Genomic DNA, 22,594 nt, shown 5'->3' on the forward strand with positions numbered 1-22,594 from the left:
CACACAACAGATAACGTGAATAATGAACAAAACAAAATAAGAAAATACAAAGTACTGATAATTTAACTAGACAAAGACAACCACTGTTAACGTTTTGGTGTATATTATTTTAATCTTATTTTCCTTGACATAAATATGTTTAGCATAGCATAGCATATGCTTTCTTACATTGATAAATATTCATTTAACCAAGCTGTTGAACAGTTTTATTCCTTAATAAAACAGTTAGTGCTCAGAAGTTTCAATAAAAAGAGGAAAAGCTATTGCGAGCTGTATAAACCGCTTCATTTGACCTCCCCGCCGCCAAAAAAAAAGCAGAATTAACTGAGACCCACGAAATACCAGCTTTGTTCGTTTCTAATTTGGAATAACCAAATAAAGGTGTGTAACCCGATTTCCCTTATCAGGCAACACTGAAACAGTGCTGGTTGTCTAGAGAAGTGAGGCTGTGAAGACCTCAAATGTTTTGGCTTTGCCTTCCTTACCCAAAAAGGAATAAAGCCTGCTCAAGAATTTATGATGCTGGGAATAAATCCAAAACTTAAAAATAAAACTGAATTTATAAAGCTCTCTTTTAAAATTCCACAACCATAAATTAGGTACTTACTGGACTATTAAGAATCATCAGGCACTGGTCAAAATGATGATGCTCCATGATTGAATGGCAGTAGAGCTGAGCAAGTGGGTGTTCACTTCTGAAAAATATTTTGTTGAAGAAAGAAAAAAAGTTTAAAAAATTATCAATTTCCCCAATATGTCAGTTTATCAGTTTATTATTATTATTAGTTAATTTAAAAAGAGGCTATTTCACAAAATTAATCAAACTAACAACTTTCCTTTTGCTGAGAAAAGAATGAGGTAATCTCTGGGAAATAAATGTAAAGAGTCAAATTGTTTTCAGATACCCATGTTACTGCTGCTGGTTCAAAGCACGAACAATTGCACTGGTTTTAATATTGATTAAAATAGTAGAAGGAATAAAGACAAAGAACTAATTTCTTTAAACATGAAAAAATAATCTCTGAAATAGCTGTACCAGTAATAATTTTCAATTTCAACACTGCAATTAATTTAAAATCTGAAACAAATTTCCCTATGCTAGCCTTTCCTCTGAAATAAGCCTGAAAGTCAGTGTATTCAGGTGTGCCTACGTATAAGAGAGAGAGCTGACTGAGGTGGAATTAACTGAGGTGTGAGTGATGAAAGGCAAGGAAAGGGGGGACAGTCGGTGCACATCCCCCTCTGCAGGAAGGAGGAGAGAGATGAGTCAGAAATTCCCCACGGGGGATCCAGGTGATTTCAGTGTGGGACATCCTGCACGCTCTCTAAAGTGAACTGGGGCAACAGTAGAGATGGGTTGGCTGAAGGGGGAGAAAGAGAGAGAGATATTACACTCAGTTCACTGTATGTAACAGACAGTCACAAATCAAGTCCTAGAGCATGGCAAGTCTAGTCTTCCACTCATATTTCTCATGACCCCTCACATGTGAATATAAAGCACAATTTCCACTATTTCTTCTTTGGAAAAAAAAAAAAGTTAAAGTTCCTGAGAATCTCTGTTCCTAAAATTTATAGGACAGAGATTTATGAATTGTAAAGCACCATACGAGTGTCAGATAATAGAACTAATTTGTTTTTTCTTTATACTTCTATATGAATCCTTATTTTACTTTGCATTTAATTTGTTGAAGATAGAGAAGCTACTCAAGACTGAAGAAACTGACACGGGAAAAAATGAGTAGAGTGAGAAGGCCTTAAGGGAAAACAAACAGTAAAATGAAAATAAAGGTAAGAGAATGGGTATTCTCATCTGTTGCTATTGTTTAATCTACCACGGATAATTGCTGACCCCCAAACTGCCAATTTTTGTTGTTGCTGTTGTAACCGTTCCCAGATTAACTCCTGTCTGCCTGTTGTCTTTGCTCTTTCCATATTTAGTGAGTTGTACTTTGTGTCAGATACTGTGCTTATCACTGGACAATGGGAAGACAACGGATGGAGTAAAATGAGCAGATTTGTAAAAATAAATAAATAAATTTGCTGGAATCAAGACTGGAGATGCATGGAGACTACTGGGAGTGAGTGAGTTAGGAGACTACCAGCAAACTGTTCTAGTAAAGCGAGATAAGAGTCTGGATTAGAGTGGTAGAATCCCAGTAAAGAGAAGCAGAGTTACGAGAGCTGTTGAGGAGGTAGACTAGAGAGGAGTTGGCAATGGATCCCAATGTTGGGACCTAGTGGGGATGAGGGAGATGAAGGGGGAAAAGTATGAAGGCCACATTTCTGTCTTCTCATTTACTGACACAGGATAAAAGGGAGAAGATGACTAGGGATGAGGGATGATAGTGGGGAGATGACTAATTGAGTGCTGGATCTGTTGATTTTAAGATGCCTAAAGTACACCCAAGTGGGTATAAATGTCTGAACTCAGGTCTGGACTGGAGATACAGATTTGGAACATATCAACATGCAGATGGGAACTCAAGCCATGGGAGTAGATGAGATGATCCAGGGAGACAGAATAACAGAGGGCCTAGGATAAACAGAATCGATGCTCTCCCTTCTGAATCCTGCCTCATATTCTATATTCTCCATTTTGGCAGCAGCATTTTCTCCTCACTCAGACTAGAGATGCTGAAGTCAACTTCAGCCTAACAATTGCAGCCTTCCTCATTCGCTTCACCTAGAAAAGGAAAAGCTTCTAGAGTATCTGTTCTTTTTATTTATATAAGAAATTCAGGACATACAGCCAGGTGTTAGCTGTTTATAAGTGTATTACCCTGTTAGATAAACCTCATGCGTTTTGTCAGGTCTGTTTTCCCTAATGATAACGATTACCATTTACTGAGGGGCTATAACATGTCAGGCACTGTGCTAAGTAGTTTATATTTAATTTTTACAATACTCCTGTATGAGAACACTGTTCACCACATCAAAATCCTGAATCCCACCTCCTATTCCAGCCACTGACATAGTGTCCAGTTTCATGCACGTTTTAACAGACTTCACACAGGTGCCAATTAGAAGGTGTCTTGCCCTGGCCCACCGTGACTACCTCTCACTGCTGCCCTGCGGCTCTCTCACCTCACAGCTGGGGCCCACAGGAACTCTCTCTGCACTCAGGCTTGTTCAGCCTGGAGTGTGGAGGATCTAAGGTCTATAGAGTCACCTTTGACCAATGGAGTACAGGAGCTTATGGATAGCTGCCCCCTCCTCCTTTTGTCTCTGTCCGTCTGTGAACAGTTCTGGGTCTCATTTCATAACACTTCTCAAAAGCACCTGGCAGGATTGAGCACCAGCTGCCTGGATGGGTGGACAGCTGGATAACTCATCCTTCTGCTGGCTTTCTCTTTTCCCCTGTTTCACACTCCCAGGCCTGTGTTCCTCCTCCCTGGGATCACGTGCACAAATAAGCTATAAGCACACCAGCTTTTGTCTCAGGCTGTGCCTCCAGGGGGACCCAGGCTGAGACCTCTCTAAAATTGGCATTTTAGCATTTGTTTTTTAGATGACTAAAAGTTCAGAGAGATTATCTAACTTGCTCAAGGATTCAAACACATCCTCCTGGGCCGCCCCGTGGCTTAGCGGTTAAGTGCGCGCGCTCTGCTGCTGTCGGCCGGGGTTCGGATCCTGGGCGCGCACCGATGCACAGCTTGTCCGGCAGTGCTGAGGCCGCGTCCCACATACAGCAACTAGAAGAATGTACAGCTATGACATACAACTATCTACTGGGGCTTTGGGGGCAAAATATATAAATAAATAAAAAATTAAAAAAAAAAGTCAACTCAGTTCTAAAAAAAAACAAAAACAAAAACAAATACATCCTCCTCACCACATCACGCTGGCTCATGACACTACAGCACTTTGCACACAGTATCCACTCACTGACCTAGTTAGAAGCTGCACTAGAAATGCGATGAGGTGCATACAACACAAACATGTTTAAAACTTCAAACCCACATTACATTTTTAGACAATGCAGAAAGGACTGTTTCACATTAGAGAAAATTCTTGGCTTGTGAGATAGATGAATGCAAATTATGTGTTTGCCTTTACTTACATTCTAAAACTGCAGATCTACGAATCAATAAAAGGGTGACAAATGCCCCAAGTTTCTTGTTTACAAAAGATATTCATGGAAATCTACGTATTCTATATCCTGTTGCTTTATACTCTTTCAGACACAAGGCAATGTTGCCTCTTTATTTGAGGCCCTGTCAAAAGGACCCATTTAAACCACTTCTGCTGCAGAATTTTATTCCCACATTAATGTCATTGAGCAGTAACGGCCTAGCATGCCCTCCCTACATTTTCATCTTATCCTGCAGTTGTTGGTCCATCCTATGAGTGGCATTAGGATGCCAGTGCAGAAGTCAGACCAATATTCTAGAAATATAAAGCCTTAGAAATCAACAGAAAATAAAGTCTCTGTAAGAAAAACAATTCCTGCCACTCCAGTATTCCTTTTTACTAACTCTAACAACCGTCCTTGATTTTGCTTCTCATCCCATATATACTGCTCTGGGCTCAAATCTCTTCAACACTCTTTGTAACCCAAGTCAAGCCCATTTAATTCTTTACTTCACAATTTCTCTCCAAATCATCACTATTGTCTTCTATCAATCAGAGGTTATTTTACCTTCGCATTCTCTGTAATCACATTTGGTGACACAGATATTCAAGCCAATGAATCATTTGACCTTTTGACCCCATTTCTTTGACCTCCTTGACTCTACTGATTGTCTCTTTTCACATCAACAATAGACACTCCCTTCTTTGTCCCACAGCTTCTAAGTGCCATGAGGCATAGTATCTTTGCTACTCCCTGATCCACTTTTGGGACAAAGCAAGATCTTGAACTCCTACCTGTCCTTAATAGCATCCCCTGTGAAAACAGCTAAAACCTGTAGAGCATTTATATGTGCCAGGGACTGTTCCAAGCACTTTACATTTATTTATACTCCTTAATCCTTATGGAAAACTCTATGAGACAGGTACTGTCATTATTCCATTATACAGAGAAGGAAACACAGGGAGGGAGGTTACAGGACTTGCCCAAGGTCACATGGTGAGAGGAGTCAGGATTCGCATTTGCACCCAGGCATCTGGCATCTGAGTTGGCCCTTAACCACCATAACCATCGTAGCCACTGCACTGCGTGGTGGTCTAAGGACCAACTGAACTTGTACATATAAAGTGCTAAAAAGGGTTCCAATGCCACATGATGAGGGCTATATTAAGCATTAGCTTCTATTATTATTACTATTATTAGCTACTGACATTAGGACTAATTGAACTTGCACTTTATTCACATTCAGATCTCCAGTCTCTCAAGCCCTCCAACCTTACCAGGGATGATCTCATTCCTGGCTAAAATAGACTCTACCCGGTTTGAACTTCACAAAATGTGATTTCTGAGCTGTCTTTACTGCCCTTTTAAGTCTCTCAGAGCCTGCTGACCCTCTATTACCACCATGCCAGTCCACAACTCCAGCTCACTCCTGCTCCTCTGTCACAGAGCAGAGAAGACCACGGCACAGAACCAGTTCTCCCAGGACAAATATATGTGGTCCCATTGTGGTTACCAGGAAATTCTTTTATTCTGATTTGACTGAATCTCTAATTTTGAAAAAAACATTCATCATTTTACCTCTTCTAACTGCTATCCTATTTATTATTTTCTCCTCATTGTCAAACTCTTATACCCTGCATGCTTCTCCCCCCTCCCCCCGAGCACACACACACGCACATGCCCCCCAGTTCTCTCACAGTCATCAATGGCACTGTCATTGTCCCAACGTCTTGGACTGGGAGTCATGATGTTTCCCCTTCCTTCATGCATATAACTAACTGTTCAGTATTACATTACAAAAAAAGTTTCTCTTTCCTTCAGCTTCTTTCTCTCTCTCCAGCCAATATGTGATTTTCACCATATACGTGGCTTGCTGTAACAGCTTTATAGCTAAACTCTGTGGTTCTAATTATTACTCATTTACCTTCTACCTTATTTTCAGACTTTCTTCCTAAACAATGTCTTTATTACCCACTGCAGTGGCTCCTTGTGTTTTCACTATATCAAATCTAAAATGCACTTAGTTGTGTAGCTCTCCCTCGAAAGGGAGAGCTCCCTCGAACTTCTATTTGTTCATCCTCTCCCTTTTCATTCCTAGTCAGTGAGCCTTCTCACTCTAGGCAGGCTAGCCATCATCACTGTTCCATGAGAATGCTCACCTAATGGTGCTTCTGGAATATCTTCATCCTTTCTCCTCTCCAAATCCTAACCCTTTTTAAGATCCAGTTTAAGTCTCATTCCTCCATTAACAGTGGAGATGGACTCCATTGGTCTTGGCCAGTCTCCTTCTCTGCTGAACACTTACAGCTCATGTTATTAAACAACTCAGGACTTACTAGATACTTTCTTGCATTGATCACCATTGTTTCACAAGACTATGAAAATTCCTTGATAACAGGAACCACATTTTATACTTTTATAGTTCTCTTTCTGCCTAGCAAAGTGCCAGACCCTAGTAATTACTCATTATCCATCTGCCTAAAATGTAGGATAATTTCACTATATCATTTTATCAAACACCAAATCTGGATCTAACCAAATAAATGCATCTATGACAGTCTTCTTATATTGACTGCAGGCCTACCGCAGAAAATTTCTCTACATAAGCCAAGTATTCCAATGGTGCTTTCTCTAGCAGATGTCTGTACTCCAGCCATTTTGTTCCTATTCCGGTGTATTTTTAAAACAATACTTCAATATCTATCTGAAATCACTCTTTCCCTTATCCACCCATGTGGGAGAAGGAAGCACAACAGTGAACTCTTCCCCCAAATATTTCACTGGCATATTTGCAGTACTCCTCATAATGGCAGTCTTCCTAATCAAGGAAGTAATCAAAGAATCAAATAATGACTCAAAACAGTTTCCTTAAAAGGAATATCTTACCTTCAAATTAATTTTCTGAAAAGATGTTCAAGAAGAACGAATGACAGGAGAAGTTCAGTTTCTAACTTTGCTACCACATGAGGGCTTTTGTCTTTTTGATGTATTACTTTTATTTCTGTGCCTTCTTTTATTGTTTTGGTTGTCTTCATACAATGTTTGAATATCTGATGAGGTCTGGACACAGTACACCTTTTTTAGAAATTAGTTCTTTATATGGGAATGTTTTGGTACTCTTATTCTTCCCAGAGTCCCGGTTAAGAAAATCCTACTTGAGGTATCATTCATTTACCACAAAAAAAGGAAAAAAAAGAAACATCACTGGAAAATTCTTGGTTTCTTCTACTCAAACCACAGGGATGTAGGAAGAAATAAAAGTCTCTGAAACTCCTTTAATTTTTTTTTAAGTTATTATTACTTGGTGGAAGTCTGCTTTGTGGTGTGTGTGAAAGCAAGATTCTGCAGTCTGACTTTTTCCCAGGACTTTTTTTTTTTAAAGAGAAGATGACGTATCTCCAGATGTTTTTCCGGGTAATTATTTTTAAATAAACAAAGGAAAAAATAGCTGAGTGTTTTTTTCACTCTAAAGCAGGGCAATATGGCACCTCAGAGCAATCTGCGCACTAATAATGCCTATATACTAATAATATCATGTTCAGGGCCAAGGCAGGGAGGGGATGGAACACCCCTGACTCTGATCAGTGTCTGTGCTTGACTCTGCGCTATACATCTTTTCATGTCATTGATCCCTTTCATAATAACTCCTGTGTCGATGTGAGGCTCAGGATCACAAGCACATGACAAAGCACAGAGGACAAAGGACATGTCACCCAATCAGTTCTCCAAAACGTTAGGTTTTAAAGAGGAAACAGCCAGTCACTGACACTCAGGCAAGAGCCTGCTATCTTTTCCCATCAGAGGTCAGCAGAGGACACAGTTGCTACATCACTACAATTCTTCTTACATGAAGTTTTCCATTTATTTAGATAAAGGGAATGTGATTAGAGAGCTTCCTGAAATTCCCTCAAGATATCAGACATCCGGAATTTTCTTAAGAGATCTATCCATTAGTTTAGTCACTTATGTACTTAAAAAATGCTCAGTAGTAAGAGATTTTTGCCATTAAAACGTAAGCTTTTCAACTAAGTTGCTGCAAGAAAATAAAAATGTCACAGCGGCTCGAAAATGATGAAAGTGATGTCACCTTTATCATCTCATTTGTCATTGCAAACATCACTTAAGTATGATCCGTAAGGGAGCCTGAAACACTTGTCTGAAGAGTTAGTATCTTACCCTCAAAATCGGCCAAAAAAGCAGGCTTCTGATGATGATAGGACTATCAGAAGCATCTGCTGCTGAGATTTATTTAACACTTATGTACCAGATATAGCAGGCATGCTACCTGGTATTGACGTGTGTTCTCTGTTAAAGCTTACAGCAACCCTATGAGGTAGGTATGCTATGATCTCCGTTTTACAAATGAGGACATTGAGGTATAGAGAGATGAGCTCCTTGCCCAAGGTCACACAGGAACTGTGTGGCAGTGGTAGGATCTGAATCCAGGTCTGACTGCAGAGCCCAGGCTCCCCACACTGCTCCCTGCCTTCACCAGACCAGAGCCTCCTTCTACTGAGCACTGACTAGGTACCTAGGATCGACCTGAGCACTTTTCAAACGTTATCTTTTCTATTCCAGGATGAAATTCTACCTTTTCTGAACTAGTCTTAATAGTTTTCTAATGAAGCTCTTAAGCTGGTGTACATAAACTAAAGCAAAACTCTTGGTAATTATCGAATGAAATAAGATGCTCAAAATAAATATTTTTTCAACTTCAGACCAGAAACAGTACCAACACAATACTGGATTTGCATTATTTTTTCCATTTCCCTTAAATAAAACCAGAGTATGTTATGGGAACTTGACCAATTGAAATTTTGTACCATCAAATTTTGCTGTGGCTTTTACTTTAAAAAAGACAGCCCTACAATTTAAAAGCAACATTTTCCTCTCTGGCTGGGGAAAACGCCTTACCGCTGTATGTACGAGTTATTCACACCACGGTGATCCAGATCGTGGCTCAGTGCAGCAATCAGCAATGCAAGTATCTCCAGGTCAGTCAGCTTGTTCTGCACCACCGAGGGCATTGGAGGAAAGAAAGAGAAAGGACAATGTGGTAAAGTGCATTATACTACCTCTTTTCATTAATCATGTATTTTCTTTCTCACTGCGTTACATATGTGCTTCTTTATAGTCACAAAGGACTCATGCTGGAATCCTGTTCTGCAGGAAATCAATTGTACTTTGTCTTTAGAATGGGATTATGTCAAATGTCACTTAGCAATAGAAAAAGTTGAAATGCCTCAAACAATAATCTGTCCACCTGTAGTATTTACCATTAATTCTTAATTATTTACATATATGTGAAATAATCGAAATAAACTTTAAACAACTGTTTTCTCTCTGCTTTTTAGCTCACTGCAGATTCTGCTGCCTTCACTCTGCTATCAGTTGCTGTGTCCTTAAGGGACAGAGACAATGTGAATATTAAGCAAAACAACAGAAAAAAGGAGGATTAGGAATGAAAATTTGGCTTCAAAAAATTACACAATATATTCCAAAGCCAAATATACGTTATTTTTTAATATCTGCCATTTGTATTATCTATTCTACTGTTCTCCTTCATTAGTAAGAAAACACAAGTTGACATTATTATCAGCTCTGTTCTGCTGGAACTCTCTACACTCTAAACAGTATGTTTACAACATACCCAAAAATCTTCATTTTGTTATTCTTCACAAAAAGCAAGGAGAGTCTTCAGTGGTATAATCCTTATAACCTTTCCATACCCCAAACTAAGTTTACCCTATTTCTTATGAATATTTGCTATGGCAGGAAAATACTACTATGGTATTTCATATGGCTTCTTGGACAACAATCACTTCTCTTAGCTCTAGCCAGTTACAGTGTGCACCCTATGAAAGTAGAGACAGAGAACAACATTTTTGGAATTTATTACAAAGAAAAGTGCATGGAGGCTCTGAATTAAAAAGTTATATGATGGATGCCTGGAATCACTTACCTAGAATAACTAGTCGATTCCCACTGAAGTTAGAATCTAAGGACAGAGATATGGATAAAATTTGGCCTGGAAAGGAACGAATTACTTGAACGTTTTCTGCATTGAACTTCCTTATAAACAGTCTCGGTCACTGTCTATGAAACCAAAACGCTTTCCATGAAATCGTACTTATAAAATTAACTGAGTGCTCCTGAGAGAATGCAATAGAGAACCATGGACTTATCTGTGAAGCCAAGTTCAGGACTCAAGTGGCTTTTGAGGAATTCTACTGTAGAGCAGGTTGAATGTGAACATGAGAAATCTGATACTTTTTCTTATGAAGGAAGTATTTATTTGCCCAAAGACTATTAAGTTTAACATGAAGTTATTTTAAAGATTTTTAAAAATATGCCATATATATTATATATGAAAGAAAATTAGTAACTAAGTATTTTGCTTAGTAACTAAGTCTTCTTTAAATAACAAAATAATTTATTTTTTAAGTGGCAATAAATATCATTCTCAATCATCATTAGTACACATTTAAAAAACATGAAAGAACAAGCTGTAAATTTTACTACTAAAGCAACAAAATGTCTTAAATATATAAATGGCTCTAAAAAGTACCTGAATTTTGCCTGCTTTTAGAGCAGCAAACATGCATTGGGCTGTATTAAAGGCGTGTCTCCAGTTATGATAGGCAACATTCTTCCGGTAATTCTTCTTAACACTCAAAATCCATCTGCAAAGAACCTTTGGGAGATAAAGCATAAGGAGGAATAATAATTGCTAACATTTATCCCACATTTCCTATGTTCCAGGCACTGTAAGATCGTTTACATCCAACTCTCACGACTCTGAGGGAGGCACTACTATCTGGATCATTTTACAGATGAGGAAACTGACAGGTAATTTGCCCAAGGTCATGTTGCTCATTAAGGGTGAGGCCGAAATTCAAACCTGAGCAGTCTGACTCCAGAGCCCACCACGTTAACCACCACGCTAACTAAATTAGATGTAAAATGCAATACAGCTCTAAGAAAGGTATTTTTGGCATGGGTAGGGCACTGACTGGCTTTTTAAAAGGTATTATGTCCATGTGTCATCAATCAGGAGAGTCCAGATAGTCAGATACCTATGAATTCACTTTTAGAGAGCCATGCAAGCAGCCACTCTCAGGCTCCCATGTTCTATGTCTGTGAAGGTATTCAGTGCAAGGCTCTGGGGGTCAACTGGGGGCAGGTATACAGCACATGTCCAAGGACCAACTGGAGCTCCAAGTTCTGATACAATCATTAGATCTTTGCCCCTTTCATTTTTTAGGAAGATTGGCCCTGAGCTAACATCTATTGCTAATCTTCCTCTTTTTCTTTTTTTTTCTCCCCAAAGCCCCAGTACATAGTTGTATATCTTAGTTTTAGGTCCTTCTAGTTCTTCTATGTGGGACACCACCTCAGCACGGCTTGATGAGCAGTGAGTAGGTCCGCGCCCAGGATCCAAACCGGCGAACCCCAGGTTGCCGAAGTGGGACTCACGAACTTAGCCGCTATGCCACCGGGCCAGCCCCTTTTTGTCGCTTTTAAACTGTGCTTCAATATTCAGGCAGAGTTACTGCTTAGTTACCAGAAGTAATTTTTTAAAAATAACATATGCAAAATAAAGCCCTAGGGTACATATGAAAAAAATATATTTTAAAAGATGGGGGGAGGGCCGGCTCAGTGGCATAGTGGTTAAGTGCACGCACTCCGCTGCTGGCGGCCCGGGTTTGGATCCCCAGTGTGCACCGAGGCACTGCTTGTCAAGCCATGCTGTGGCGGCGTCCCATATAAAGTGGAGGAAGATGGGCACAGATGTTAGCCCAGGGCCAGTCTTCCTCAGCAAAAAGAGGAGGATTGGCATGGATGTTAGCTCAGGGCTGATCTTCCTCACCAAAAAAAAAAAAAAAAAAACACAACAGATGGGGGAAAAAAGGGATAGACTGATCGGAAAATCTCATAAGCTGGGTTTAATTCAACTTCTAAGTGGTGATTCAGTAAAATCCCCAGGGACTCATGGGCTCTAAGCATGGTTATTTTGTGTTTCTGTTAGCATCAGAGCCTGCCTCTGTTCAATTCTGAATGATTTACTATACATTTGGGGATCAGTAAAAATAAATACACGCTTCTCCCGACGTATATCCCCGGAGATATTTCCAACACAAAGGACGCTGCCCTGGGGAATGAAAAAAGTACCAGGGAAAAGAATGTTGCTTTAACAATATTCCACACAGTATGATTGGCTGCAGAAGAAGGCCAAAAACAAGGTTTGTTCATTGTTGGTAGCAAATGCTTACAGAGGATTTAGTAGAAAATTAGTGCTTTCATATCTTCCCTTTTCTTTTCGGGTCTTTTTGTTCCTGTTTCATCACACAGTTCACAGGCAATTCTGATAACAAAGAGCCCCAAAGTCCCCTAGCTCCTTCACCTCCAAGTCACCATATTTTGCAGAGGATTTCAGTGTGCCTAAGACTGACGTGTTAACCCCAAGTACCCTGCAGCTTCCTTCACCATGACATTGCTGAACAAAGTTGTCCAGGAAGGCGATAGATTCATCTTATCAGGAGAATTTTAGGTAAAAGCCATAAACTTTCCTTGATATGCTTAAAAACTATACAGTAAAGTGTGGTAGAAAATTACTGGTGATTAATTAAAGAATCAAGTAAAATAAGCAGAAAACCCAGAAATTTAACCTATGGACATATCTCTTTACTAATCATAAATCTGTAGATATAATTAAATATGCACATATATCATTTAATGTGAAATAATGACCAAAATGACTCTATGAAACATAATTACTGATGGACTATTCTATTAAGCTTCTTTTAAGATGGGCCTGATAGAATTGGGTAACACAGTGGATATAGTAGTTAGCAACTAGATTTAAGTACAGTTTTGGATTCTATTATCAGAATGTTCTTAACAGCATTTAAGAAAATAATGGTCAGATCTGCTAAGTGCTTGGTGGACATGCCTGCCATGTTAAAATTTGCAATAGTCTTTTTTGTACAGGACTGTTGAATAATTATGTGCAGTTCGGATGATTCTAGGGAGCATGCTCAATACACTGAATCAGTCTCCAGCAATTACAAAAGCTTCCTAAGTCCTGAGTGGCATACTCAAGATGCTATGAGAGAAAGGGAAGAAACAGAAAAGACAGCTCAGCTCCTGCCTTCAAGAACCTCAATCAGTAGTAAAAATAACAAAAGTGCACATAAAAAGGAACTAAATCTATCAACATAAAATTGAGAACACAAATTTATAAACTGTGTCAACAGCATTCCAAATGGCATGAAGTCAATCCTAGGGTTCTCCCAGGATCAGAGATTTTTGAGTCAGGCTCTGAGGAAGAGAAAAGTATGTTGTGGCATAAAATGGAGCAGACTTGGAAGTGGAGCAGCCCATTCAGGGGAGGAATGACGTGTAAAAGACAGAAGGTAGAAATAAGCACAGAACATGCAGATTTGTTCGAGGAGAGTCAAGAATCTGTTTCAGGGATCAGCAAGAGCAACGGTTGCAATGGTTATAGGAAGCCAAGCAGAGACGTGAAGATCTGACATATGTTTGGAGTAGGAAATGTTCTGTCAGGGCAGCTTCATGATGCTACCAGCCTCTCTAGCAATAACATTTTAATTTTATCATCCTAAACTTAAAGGGACAATAATATCTGAAATAAACAAAAGAGTCATTAAGGCAGGAAGGCCGAGAAGAAGGACTGCAATGTTCAAGTTGATGTTGGCCGGAATTAGAATAGTAGTTATTCAAACAGAAAAGGAAAGAAGATGAATGAGACAGTGAGGAGAAATATCTGCCTAATGGAAAAAATTCAAGAAAAGGTGAGAATAAACATTGCTAAGGAAATTTTAAGTGACTATCTTCATATCCAACACTCAAATGCTATCTAAAAATAAAAGTTTTTAAGAAATAAATCAACTTATAAGAATTTCATAAATAGGTACAAGGACTACATTTCTTTGTTCTGGCCAGGCCCTTTCAATAGAATCATTACTAGTTTAAAGTATGGGTGATCTCAGGAATAGAAACGGATTAGAGATGCTATCTTAGTTTATAAGGTCCTATAACTAGCAAGAAACAGAACTGAGATTCACATTTAGAAGTTCCAGCTCTAAATGAGGTCTTCATTCCATTAATAGAAAAGGCTTTTAAAAATGGGCCCTACAACCTACAATAGAGAAATTTGATGGGGTGATATAACTATAGTCAAATTTGGCCTAAGGAAGGGATAACTGACATGCACTCCACACCTGTGTTAAGCAAAATATCATCCAAGTATACACACATACACATGCATACAAATACATACTCACATAGATGCATGTGTAATTCTCACAAGATGCCCACAGGGCAAGTCACAGCATTACCCCCAATTAACAGATTACCAAACTGAGAATGAGGGATTAATTGCCCAAGGAACGAAGAGCTAATCACTAGTAGAGCTATATCTCAAAATCCATGAGCTTTCTACTCTATCATGCTGTCTCAATTTCTTCATTTGTAAAACAGGGACAATAATAACCAATAACCTTTCTTGAGAGCTTCTTGAAACAATTAAATGACTAATATCCCTTAATCAACACACTCTAATAGGAGTGAAGTCTTATTAAAGAAGAGTCCACAGACAGTTGTTCTTTGTTTTCACCCAAGAGTAATATTAACTTTGGTTAAATTCAAGAAAGAACTAGATTTGGGCCCCACTTATACCATAAATGGCACTGTATTGACCGTAGCTATATTAGCCCTTAGCTTTCACTCCTAACTGTGAGCTTTTGAGCGCAGGGACAACTCATCACTGGAATGTGTACCTAGCACAGTGCTGAGAACACTGTGTATATTCATAAATTTTTATTTTATGAATTAATGGATTGCTAAATAGTGGAAGCCTTCAAGGTATTTAAATTTCCAGAGAGGAGATCTGTACAAAGAGACTAGACATTCAACTGACCAGAAAAAAATAAGTTTAAAGGCAAATTACTGATTTTTTTTCAAACAGTGCTTTCTATTCTCCCTTATTCTTTGATGCTTTACACATAGCCATTATGAAACACACTAGAATTCCCTTGATATCTCCAGACTGGTATTAGAAGGCTTTGATTTAAGTCTTGCTATTTTCCGGGAGGCGAATAAGGCAATCAACAGAGGTTAAAATCAGTTTCCATCTTCACCCCATGTGGGTGACCCTGTTCAGACCAAGAGCTTGGCCTCACATCAAGCCGCCTTTACGCCCTGATTTCCAAAGGAGTTCACTCCTTTGGTCCTTCCCTGTACTGTGTTATTATGACCTCTGCAATCAGACCATGTTACTTCCTTGCTTAAAATTCCTCAGTGACTCACCATTGTTTTCAGGATAAAATCCAAATTCCTCTGAATAGCTTACGAGGTTATATGTGATTTGCTTCCTACCTTCCTCTCCAGTTGCCACTCTCACCCCCACAACCAGGGCTTCACGCCCCCACCCCCAATCTTTCTGTCATCATGCCTTTGCACATCCCGCTCACTGTTGGGAACATACTCCCCTACTCTTCAACCTGGTGCTTGATACATGGGAGGAACCCAATAAATGTCTTTTTAATGGTTGAAAATTTTCCTTTAAAAATCTCAGTATGCATTAGGTGACAGTATATTAATCACTAAAGCTTAAAAATCCCTATTCCATACTAGCATACAAAACTAATTCTCTCTTTCTCTCTCTCTCTCTCTCTCTCACACACACACACACACACACACACACACACACTTTTCCAAAGGACATCACTGCATTCCTACCTCATGTTTCATCTGGAAGTTCTGCACCAGGTTGAGGTCAGTGAACATCCGAATCGTGCACAGTGCCGTTTCCAAGTCAGACAGCTCAAAGTCACTGAAGCTGAAGTCAGTAATTTTAAGGGTCTGGGCAGATGGTACCACAGCAGCCTTAGGTCAGGGGAGAAAAAAATAAAATAAAGCTGTTAATTAAAGCAGCAGTGATTCCCTAAGTTTTCTCGCTTTGCTATAGAGAAATAGCACATTATGCTTGTTTTTCCTTTTTAATGTAATACACTAGAAATTTTCTAATATAGGAGTTACCCCCATTTTTTTTTAAACTGAGCCACACGGGGATAACTAATATGGTTCCAGGTAGATAAGTAGAGAGAGGGTAGTTGCCCTGAGATTGTACCTAGAACAGTAAGCAGAACTAAGGACTCCAGTGATCTGGCCCCTGTATACCTCCCCAGTCTTATTCATTCAACAGATATTTACTGCGTAATTATTCTGGACCAGTCCCAGTACCATGGGCTAGGAAGCAAGTGGTGAGCAGGATGATGATGCTCTAAGGATTTTACATTTAATTCTCAGGACAACCTTATGAAGTGGATATTCTAGTTCCATTTTTCAGGTACAGAAACTTAAGCACAAAGAGGTTAATTTCCTTACCCATGGTAGCTCAGCTAGTTAAGGAATGGAGCCTGGCTTCCAATCCAGGCCGACTCTCCTGGTCTAGATTTGACACAATCTATGCTAGAGACTAGCAGAACGTGCTTCATGCACGCCTCAATCGTAAGAATCGCCTCATGTGCCTATTAAAATAAGCAGTGATTCAGTAGGTCTGGGATGGGTCTTTGGAAGCTGTTTTTGTTTTTTGCAGGGGGATGTTTTTTATTAACATCCTCGGCTTTCATTTGATAATCATTTAATTGTAGTAAGCACTTACACTTTCTTGAAATATACCTTGCTCTTTTTCATCAACATTCCTTTGTACTTCCTGCTTCTCCTGTAAAGCACCTACTCTCTTTAACTGATGGACTCCTTTAAGGCACAGTTTCCATCCACAGAAGGGTTAAATGCCCTTTAGAGCTGACCCCACCCTGGGGATACCTGTTTAATTACATGAAATTCACTATAATGTAATTTCCCTGTTTGTCTCCTAACTACACTGGGATCTACAGCTGGGGCTATGTCTTTCCTTATCTTGGTATCCATTGTGACTACTGATGAATAGAGTTTTGATATTTGTTACTATGAATATTTACTAAATAAATGGGAGGAAACAAGTCTCATTCCCTTCAGTTAATTTGAGTCAGTAAGTTCCAGTTTTAAGGTCCCAAAACCTAGGAGGATGAAGCCTGTTAACCTGAGCTAGGAAACTAGCAGACCTGGCAAGTGTATTCCAATCTGTTTTGTTTGGTACTGAATGTTTTTAAAAGTCACCAAATGTGTTATATTGTTTAAGAACTGGGAGAATTTAACAAGGAAAAAAATGATTTCTGGCTTCTCCTGAAAAATCAGGCCACACTGAGCCCCAATTCCCACAAAGCAACACTGGCTACGGCCAAGGCACCCTGGCCCCTCAGAGGAGCAGAGCTGTCAAGCTTCTCTCCTAGATTTCCTGCCGGCCCCTGGGGGCATCAGAACTTGCAGGGGTGGGGCATCAGAACTTGCAGGAACCCCCACTCCTCCACCCCGTTAACCCTTTACCCTGCCAGCACTTTAACTGCTTTAGCCAGATCAGGCTGAGATTCACTTGATAAAAAGAGGGTTTAACTTGGTGCGGGGCAGAGGAAAGAATAATTAAGGAATCTGAACCAGGCAGGTTGCTTCCCTTGAATGTTTTTTCCTCGACTCCCTCCAAACCCCTTAGGTTTCCTATGAGTATCTGGGATATCACTAGTCCGCTTTACCTACAACTTGCATGAAGTAAAATGGGCAAAATAATAAAATCTTATGGAACAATCTAGAGCTTTCCTCTACAATCTGAAGGCACTTGCACATTCCCCTGCTCATGTTGAACTTCACATTTTACTTACATATACCAGAAGTATCTAAACTTTAAACGAATGTCACCTCTCTGTATACTCCAAACTAAGAATCTTTTCCCAAGTCCCAAATTCACAGGAAAATATGCATTGTGTTAAGTCAATTCCACAGGCTAATGCGTGGGCTGAATTATGGGAAAAGAGAAGGAATTAAAATATTTAGATAAAGGGCTTTGTTGTTTACATGAGCCTCCAACTTCAGAGAGGAACAGTGGACTCAACTGGAACTCGGAAGTGTGGAGGTGGGAATCAGCCCACCTTTTAACTCAAAGCAGATAACAGCTGCTTCCCTTAAACATACTGCACTCGACAAGAGAACAGATGTTTTTTCCTTAGGGCATCATTATTCTTACAGCAGGGTTTTCTTTCCTTCCTTCCACAAAGGATATTCTCAACGCTACAGGATAAAGGCAGCCAACACAGCTTGTGCCTCTCTCCATTACACACTCTAATTCCCAACCTCTCTCTACTGAGAGAAAAGAACCTTTTCTTTGGCTTGTTCAGTCACACCACACCACAACTCAACCCTCCTGAGCTGACCCCGTGGGGACATGCAAACATTTTGCTCCGGAACCTTGTGGTCAGTGATACAGATGTTCAGAATTCTTGGGACTGATTACTAACAAGGCATGAGGAAAGTCAGACGCCATTTAAAGCTCATTTAAAACTGCTTCATTGACCACTACAAGATAATTCAACTTTCTGTTTGCCTTGGAAGGCCTTGGGACAAAGGTGATTTAAGTAAAACATATTACCTATAATTCTTACCTGCCATTTTATAAAACAAAATATTCTACATTTTATTAATAGTAGGGAATAAAGTGTGTGGTTTTTCTGGGATAGGATATGTATATTCAAATCTGGATTTTCACAGCTTCTCCTTTTGTGATGGTTTGATTTGTTAGAATTTGCAAAGTGCGATTTCTGACTTTGTTTTTCTTCACGGGATAATATAACTTCTTGCATTGTGGTGTTAAAGACTAACAGAAATAACATACTTTAAAGATTCTGTAAAACAATAAGGTGCATTAAATGTGTATATGTATTATGCTATAATCCAATTGAAAACTCCTGGGACTATATACCACCTAACACATCCAATTCTGCCTATCCCTCCACATGCGGGCACAACGCCTGTGAATTCTCAGGCCACTGCATTTATTTAGTGCTTTAACTGAATGGGAGTTTTAATTTGTGTCAAATTAACCAAATATGGAATGCAAAAAAATACACAAAGCTCAGTGGATTAAAGATTCAATCTGACAAACAGCTCAGTACTATACTCTCATTTTTCTTCTGAGTTCTTTAATTGTATCTGCCATTCAAATAATAAAGAACTAGTTTGCCTCTAGTGACTCTTTAAAGGAAATTCTTCATTTAAGCCACCTTTTTATGAATCTTTTTTTAATGCCTTGGCTACTTTTCACCATTCTTGCAAAAATTAAAAAAAAAAAACAAACCTCTGGAAGTGAAATTCACTAAGAGTGGAACTGAAAGCATCTTTGGGAGTAGGGCTGGATTGAGTTAAAGGAAGCAGTATTCAGAGTTATAAAAATATTTTAGTTTCTCAGTGATCATTAATCAAAACCAGTTGTTCTGAATACCACCTGACTGATAAGGAGTTAAATATTAAATTGATCACCAGCTGACAAATTCTACCACATCTGCATTTCAGCATTAGATAATGACCATGAAAAGAGAAACTTAAAAGCAAGGTGAAGCACATGGTAAAAAGGAATGTTTGCTATTAGGGTTCTAGTCCCGACGTCCCACTGACTTTGTCACCCTGAACAAGGTGTTCAACCTCTCTGCTTTTTTTCTCACCTGTAAAATGAGGAGGTTGGATTACATTGTCTCTAAGGGTTAATATTCTGAGTTTATGGTACATTTATCTCTGTGTCCACAGGACTCCAGGATCTCTTATTGCCTGCTCACTTTGGAACCAAATGCCACACTCTGAGAGGCATCTAAATCTTGCCAGTGACCTTCCTGTACAGGGCCCAAGCTCTGTCTCTGACTCTCTCAGTGTTCAAGGTAAATGGATGGGTGCACCTTAGCTGTTATGGTTATGCAGTGTTTCCATGCTTGATTACACACACACAGTTTCTACCTTTTAGCAGCTCTGGTAGCAAGTTACTTACAATGGTCAATTCTAGATTATCCCCCTCAAGTAGACAACTGGTTTACATTTCTTCCTATAACACGTGGTGCTTTCTTCTTGCAGTAAGTTTTCTACTAACCTGTTCTACGTAGGCCAATTTAAAAATGAGTGTATACTTTCTTGAGTGCACATTATTGGAATGGTTTGGGCACAAAGACTTGGTACATGACAGCAAACATAAAGATCTCGATGCTCTTACTACTAGATCTTGAGAACTGATTTTCCTCCCACTATTCCCACTACCAACAATAACTAATACTTAATGGGGGCGTATGTACCAGGAACTCTGGTCACTACAACTCTGTGAGGTAAATTCTTTTATTATCCTCCTTTTACAGATGAAGAAACTGAGGCACAGAGAAATCACATATTTGCCTGAGATCACACAGCTAGAATTTGAACCTAAATGTCTCCCTCTAGACCCATGTTTTTAACCATCATGCTTTCTCATGGAAATGAAAGTTAGCAATGAAAACGTGTCTTAGCGCCCCTTGACATGTCTGGCTCTATCACCAGTTAACAGGCAGTTTTATATATTTAATCAACTATTAAATTATTTCAAGCTTCATAATCATTTTAAAGAAAAAGAAAACAAAAATCTTGTTGAATGGATTGAAGGAGCTTGAGTTGTGTTATTTCATGCTAGATTATAGGCTTTCTAAAAGTCTGGATTTTCCAGAATCTACTAGGTCATTCAATCAATCCTTCAACAAAACAGGTAAACCAGGATCTTGTTAAGCAATCACTAAATGGTAGTTGTTATTATTATTATTACGACTCAAGAACTAACAGCCTGATGGAGACAACAGACACATAAATAATTGAAAATAGTTTTTTAAGTGCAATAACAAGTATGTTGGTAGTTTGCCCAAGTGATTCCTAACAACACAATGATAGAGAATGTTAAGTACACATTTGACTACTTTTTTTTTAGTCACTTGTGATGGTTAATTTTATGTGTCAATTTGACTGGCTGTGGGGTGCCCAAATTAAACATTATTTCTGGGTGTGTCAGTGAGGGTGTTTCTGGATGAGATTAGCATTGGAATCAGTGGCCTCAGTAAAGTAGACTGCACTCCCCAGTGTGGGTGGGCATCATCCATTCCATTGAGGGCCTGAATAGAACAAAAGGCAGAGGAAAGAAATCTACCTACCTGCTTGAGTTGGGACATCTCATCTCATGTGCTCAGGCCCTCGGACTGGGATTAAACCATCCGCTCTTCTGTTCTCAGGCCTTCAGACTCGGACTGAATTACACCACCAGCTTTCCTGGGTCTCTACCTTGCAGGTGGCAGATTGCTGGACTTCTCAGCTCCCACAATCATGTGAGCCAATTCCTCAAATAAATCTCCTTGGATATACATATCCTACTGGTTTTGTTTCTCTGGAGAACCCTGACTAATACAGTCACCTATTTTTCTAAAGTCAAAGAGAATCCTTCCTGAGCTTTATGAGGGCCTTACTTAAGATAAATGATACCCTGCTTTTCTTCAACTTTTTCTCATTATAAAGGCCATCAAGGTAACAAAAGGGACACACTGTTGTCCCTTTTATACAGGTGTAGAGGGTGCCTTTTTGTTTACTCAATTGAGAAATGATACTTTATAGGAAATAATACAGTTATAAAGCGTATAGTCTCCCTGAAGCCCATAAGGCATGTGTTCATGGAAAATAATACACTTGGGTAAAGTAAATATAATGATTGTTTTAAGAAGATTGAGTTTCTTATTTTTAGTGGATGCCTCATGACAAAGGTTCATATTTGGCCTGTGGCAAAGTCTCTGGTAAATTCAGAAGAAAATAAAGACATGTGGCTACATGGCTACACAATTTGCTCAGTTGTATAATCTTCATACAAAAAAGGTCACACCGCTATCAAAAGCATTCTGCCTGCCTTAGTCTGAAGGATCAAATCCCCAGAGATAAAATAAAAATGAAATAAACAACTCCTACTAGCCAACTGTTAGGAAAAGGCTCCTTATTCAGAAAGTTATTTATTAAAATAAGTCTGAGAAGAAGGGCAGCTACTGAACTTGGTGTTCCACAAAATGTCAAATTCTTCCAATTAGCTTCAGTGCTTTATAAAGGCATTCTGTTACAGTAACACTCCTTGATGTTTATTCAATGTAAATGTTAAGAGGAAAAGAGATTTTCCTCAATGATTCATCCTTTAAGGAAATTATTTTCAGGGAAAAGTTAATAAGATATTTGATGAGTTTATTGGCAGTTATGAGGAGAGAGACCCTCGGTCAGGTGTTTGATCACTAGCCCCCATCCCCCGCCTACTGGGGCACTCTTCTATGAAGAGCAGTTTGGTTCCAGGCTTTGAATAAAGCCACTGTGACAGCCATCACATTACACTTCACAGAAGACTAATGTCTCTCTTCCTCACTTTTTACATGCACAGAAAAGGTGTTTTTAAAGGAAAAAACCCACACAATTAGTTTACAAAGCTGATAGAATTTCTCTCTCTCTAAGACTGAAGTGCATCCAACTACACATGAAAAAGAAATCTACTTGTACAAAGGGAGGTGAATATTCAACTCAGTATGTGGAACCAAATCTTATAGA

At 39.2% G+C, this 22,594-nt stretch overlaps 1 protein-coding gene across 3 annotated transcripts in view; it reads right to left on the bottom strand.

Moving 5' to 3' along the window:
- PDE5A (phosphodiesterase 5A) overlaps positions 1 to 22,594 on the bottom strand; it is a 131,802-nt gene that overhangs the window by 19,810 nt on the left and 89,398 nt on the right. For all 3 annotated transcript variants that reach the window (XM_058549977.1, XM_058549979.1, XM_058549978.1), the window contains exons 12-15: positions 15,836 to 15,982; positions 10,641 to 10,766; positions 8,987 to 9,081; positions 608 to 695 (exon numbers count right to left, since the gene is read on the bottom strand). In XM_058549977.1, coding sequence (XP_058405960.1) covers positions 608 to 695; positions 8,987 to 9,081; positions 10,641 to 10,766; positions 15,836 to 15,982 — 456 coding nt within the window. The remainder of the gene's footprint in view (positions 1 to 607; positions 696 to 8,986; positions 9,082 to 10,640; positions 10,767 to 15,835; positions 15,983 to 22,594) is intronic.

Source organism: Diceros bicornis, chromosome 11 (assembly GCF_020826845.1).
Source record: "Diceros bicornis minor isolate mBicDic1 chromosome 11, mDicBic1.mat.cur, whole genome shotgun sequence".
In the NCBI taxonomy this organism is placed as follows: domain Eukaryota; kingdom Metazoa; phylum Chordata; class Mammalia; order Perissodactyla; family Rhinocerotidae; genus Diceros; species Diceros bicornis.